General features: G+C 37.6%; 1 protein-coding gene across 1 annotated transcript in view; it reads right to left on the bottom strand.

Annotated features, from left to right (window-relative positions):
• Positions 1-6: 6 nt before the first annotated feature.
• LOC106869332 (nonsense-mediated mRNA decay factor SMG5) overlaps positions 7-4,677 on the bottom strand; it is a 116,931-nt gene continuing 112,260 nt past the window's right edge. The window contains exon 7 of the mRNA XM_052968429.1: positions 7-976. Coding sequence (XP_052824389.1) covers positions 909-976 — 68 coding nt within the window. The 3' untranslated portion in view covers positions 7-908. The remainder of the gene's footprint in view (positions 977-4,677) is intronic.

Below are 4,677 nucleotides of genomic sequence, written 5' to 3'. Positions count from 1 at the left end.
TTGAGAGGCAAAACACCAAAATGAATCTATTTCCTATTGTCGGCCCTGAAACAGAGGAGTGGGGGGATGTCATTCAAGGGAACAGGGGTCGGGTCATATCCAGGGAGGACCAAAGTTTCCAGTAGCCACTAGTAGAACTGGCTTGGCCACATTTTTTGTTGTTATTATTTCTATGTTATTTTTTTTATTGATGCAGATTCATTAAGAAATTTTTCTTCATTTTTTTTTTTAAAAGATTTTTTTTACGACCAACAGTTTCTTTCTGTGTTCTATCAAGATTTTTATTTTTCCTTTACTGTTTATTTATATATTATACCTTAATTAAAATTTTTTTTTTTTTTTTTTCCTTTTTAGTCAGGAAGGGAGTTTGGTGCAAGCATTACTGTTTGATTGAAGGACGAAACAGAACAGGATAAAGATTACAAGGTAATTGTTGGAATATGACAAAGACAGCTTGCATTATTCGGTCTCCTTCAAAACAACATTGCTTGGCATGAAATTACATGTTCAGTTTCTTCTCCTGATTTTCTTTGTTTCAATTACTGCTTCTACTGCAGTTGTTGTTGATGTTGTTGTTATTGTCGATGGTATATTTTTTTATCTCCTTAAATCTAAGTTCTGAAGGCCAATCTACTGCTGGTGGTAAAAGTGATTAACTTCCCCTGCAATGCTGTCGATGTCACTGTTGGTTTCTGTTGCCATTGTTGTTGTTGTCATCGTCAGCATCCCTGTTCTCTTCCGTTTTTATTAAGTAAGTGGCAGACAGTAGGTACTGATGCAATGTTATCAATAGAGATAGCAAGCAAAAACACACTCAAAATGCCAGCCGCAGGTAGATATAACTGAAGAATCTGGCACCAATAGTTCATTGTTAAAGTTCCACCATTCTGTAAGTTTGGGCAGAAACCTCAACCTTTACTTTTCCATATTCCTTTCCATTTGCTGACAAAGTCAGTAATTTTTTCAAAGGAAATATCTGCAAATACAAAGAACAGAAAGAGAAAATGACAACACTGGTATCTGAAGAGAAATCAAAACTAATCAAACAACTTATAGAAACATATCTAACAAGCACAGGTGTGGTAAAAAGCTTGCTTTGCAATGAATGATATGGTTTTGAGTTCAATTCCCACTACAAGGTACCTTAGGTAAGTGTTTTCTATCATAGCCCCAGACTGACCAACACCTTGGGAGTGAATTTGGTAGACAGAAACGGTATGGAAGCCTGTTGTTATGGGGTCCAGGGTTCAGTTTCATTGCACAGCTCTTTGGTCAAATGTCCTCTGGACTTTGTGAGGGAACTAGATCAATGGAATCTAAAGTCTGTCACGTGTGTGTATGTATGAATGTGCTTATCATCATCCAGTGTTTTAAACCCAGGTTTTGTCCCCGTTAACTGGGGTGGCTGGATCTACCCCAATGCCATAGCAACCGAGGTAGGCAGGTGCAGCCCACCCCAACCTTTGAGCTGGCTGGCTGGCTGGCTGGTTGGTTGGTGCCCATCCTCCTTTGTTATCATGAGACTTTTTTGGAGCTGGATTTTCTATGGGGAGCATGCCCTTGCTTACCCCAAACCTCAATTTCTTGACATGAGTGGTCTGAGACCAACGACCCCTACCAGGATTTTTAAGAAATGTGGTGGCAAACTAGCCCAAGAAGGCCGGGATGCTACTCTTTGAGACCCCTTTCGAAGCCACCACTCTTAAATAAGTGTGTGTGTGTGTGTGTGTGTGTGTGTGTGTGTGTGTCTTTGTGTTTGCCCCCTCTATCACTTGACAGCCACTGTTGGTTTGTTTATGTCCCCATAATGTAGCATATAGAATAAGTATCAGACTTAGCAATATAACTACTGGCATCAATTTGTTCAGCCCTTAAAGGTGTGCCCCAAGATGGTCGCAGTCCAATGACTAAAACAAGTAAAAGATAGAGAAACACAAGCCAATGAAGGAGCCTGTAGCTGGTAACTAAACCTGCTAGAAACAACAGTCATATCTCCCTCAAATATCTTACAGCCATGAAAAGAAGGAAAAAAAAGCAGATAATGTAATTCTAGCTGCACAATGACAAAATGAAGAACAGGATGGCCATGGCTGGAATGCTTTGCATCAATAGGTCTACTGAGTGAGAGCTAACTTGGGACAAAAAAAGAAAAAAAAAAAACATTCCCCCACCAGACAAAAAAATTCACTGTCAACTCACACAGAAATTGAACTCAGAAACAGAAGCCACAAACACATCAGTGCAGTGAAAATTATCGACTACCTCTTTCGTTATTGTTTCAGCTAATTATGCCAAAGATTATTAATGACTCTATTATGCCATACTTGTTTTACCATATCACTGCAAGGTTAAATTTTTGCAGTCAATATTTTCATCTGATTATGGCTGCTAACTTAATTTATTTCTCACATTAACAACAGCAACAACAACAACATGTATCCAAAAGTTGTTTTTTTTTAATGAAGAGAATTATGCAAATAGCTCCTGGAATTATAGGATTGTGGATTCTAGTCATAACTAAAATTTTACAAATAATTTATTAAAAAAAACAAAAAAACAAAAAAAAGCACAGCTGCAAATAGAAATTAATAATAATAATAATAATAATAATAATAATAATAATAATAATATTAATAATAATATCATCATCATCATCATCATCATCATCATCATCATCTTCATCATTTCTAGTTTAGGCACAAGGCCAGAAGTTGATTTGACTGACCTCAGCACATGAACAGTGCTTTATTTCATGGCCCCATGAGGGATAAAAGACAAAAGTTGATCAAGACAAGATGTAAAACTTAGAACATAAAGAGCTGAAATGCCGTAAATCCTCGAGTATAATCCGCATTTTTTTCCCAAAATTTAAAGGTCAAAATCCCTAGTGCGTACTATATGCGAGGTTAAAAATAAAAAAATATTTTCTAAGCAATGTCCAAGTCTTTATTTGCTGTCTGGCAATGTTTATTCAGACGCATTTTGTGATGTCAGGCGCGAAAATACCTTAAGCTAATACATTAAGCTATATTTATTTTTCACTGACGTTATTACTGTTATTTCTTTATTTTCTGCAAACAAAGTGCACAAAAAAGCTACACACTTGCATTATGTTATATATACAATAATAATAAAGGACATTACCGTATATGTGTACAAACCAAGGACGTTATATAGACCTCCTTGACTCAAGTAAGAGAAGGGGTGCGTATTATACACAAGGTTTAGGTTTTTCAGAGGTAGAGCCCCCTAAAAATCCCCTGCGTATTATACTCAAGGGCGGACTATACTCGAGGATTTATGGTATACTGCAGTATAAGGCAGCAAGCTGGCAGAAACATTAGCATGCGGGGCTAAATGCTTAGTGGTATTTCGTCTGTCTTTATGTTCCGAGTTCAAATTCCACCAAGGTCGACTTTGCTTTTCATCCTTTCAGGGTTAATAAATTAAGTACCAGTTGCGTATAAGACCAATGGAATAAGTACTAAGCTTAAAAAAGCATGTACCGGAGTCCATTCAACTGATTAAAAATTCTTCAAGGTGGTTGCTCTAGCATGGCCACGGACTAATGACAGAAACAAGTAAAAGATAAAAGACTAAGGAACAACGTTATCAACAGCACGAACCAGTTGGCTGCATGGGAATCATCAGGGACAGACTACGATGTCTCCAGTGAGGTTTGAAATCACCATCTTGTGAACTAAACAGAAAAAGTAAAGTTTATAGCTCTTGTAAGAAGACTATACGAACTCTAATTTCTTGTCATAGCTAGCAAGAAAGGTCAGAAAGTAGAAAAAGCAAGCTACTCAATGGTTGAAGCAATAAGATAGATCACTTAAGTGCAAGCTCTATTCAGTAGATTGTTCTCTTAGCTTTTCTGATTAATAAGTCTTTCACTGTACCACCTCAAGACTGAGTGACTTAGAGTTAAGATTTGACTAACTCTCAACACGTAAGCTAACAGATTGATCCTGACAGCAAACCACTCCAAAAAATGTACTTCCAGGCCACTGCCTGAATGGTCTTTTAATATAGAGATTTTTCAAGAACTTCATCTGGAAAATGGATAGTGTATCACTTCAGTTAGAGTAATAAATATATAAGAAATGGAATCGGGGGTGGGTGAAGAAAGAAGAGAGGTCAGAGAATTGTCATTCATATAGGGAAGGTGATGCAAATAGAGGAATAAATATTGAGACAGATAGACAGAGAGAGAGAGAGAGAGAGAGAGGGGATGAGACAAGTGTGTAATGATAAAATAGAGTAGAAAATGATGATGAGACCAGGGTAGAAGGGAAGAAGGTGTAGAAGGAAAGATGGGTAAAAAGCCATGATGATAGGAAGGTGAATAAAGAAATTAGCCAATCTTTATGACCAGCCAACCTTTCCAGCAGCCATGCCTGCAATTTTCATTATAGGTATAATCCTTTTTGTTGTTGTTGCTACTGTTCTCTCTCTCTCTCTCTCTCTCTCTCTCTCACACACATTTTCTGAGAACATTTTCTGATTAGTTCCAACCTTTGTGGAATGTGGATGTGAAATGATTGTCTGTAAAAGCCAAATCAGCCAATCTCTCTCTCTCTCTCTCTCTCTCTCTCTCTCTCTCTCTCTCCTCAATCATCTCCTCATCCACTCAACTCCCTCTCTCTCCTTCTCTCCCTTTCACTTCAAACCCCC

This window comes from Octopus bimaculoides, chromosome 6 (assembly GCF_001194135.2).
Source record: "Octopus bimaculoides isolate UCB-OBI-ISO-001 chromosome 6, ASM119413v2, whole genome shotgun sequence".
NCBI lineage: Eukaryota > Metazoa > Mollusca > Cephalopoda > Octopoda > Octopodidae > Octopus > Octopus bimaculoides.
The sequence above is the reverse complement of the archived record's forward strand: the minus strand, read 5'-3'. Positions and strand labels throughout refer to the sequence as shown.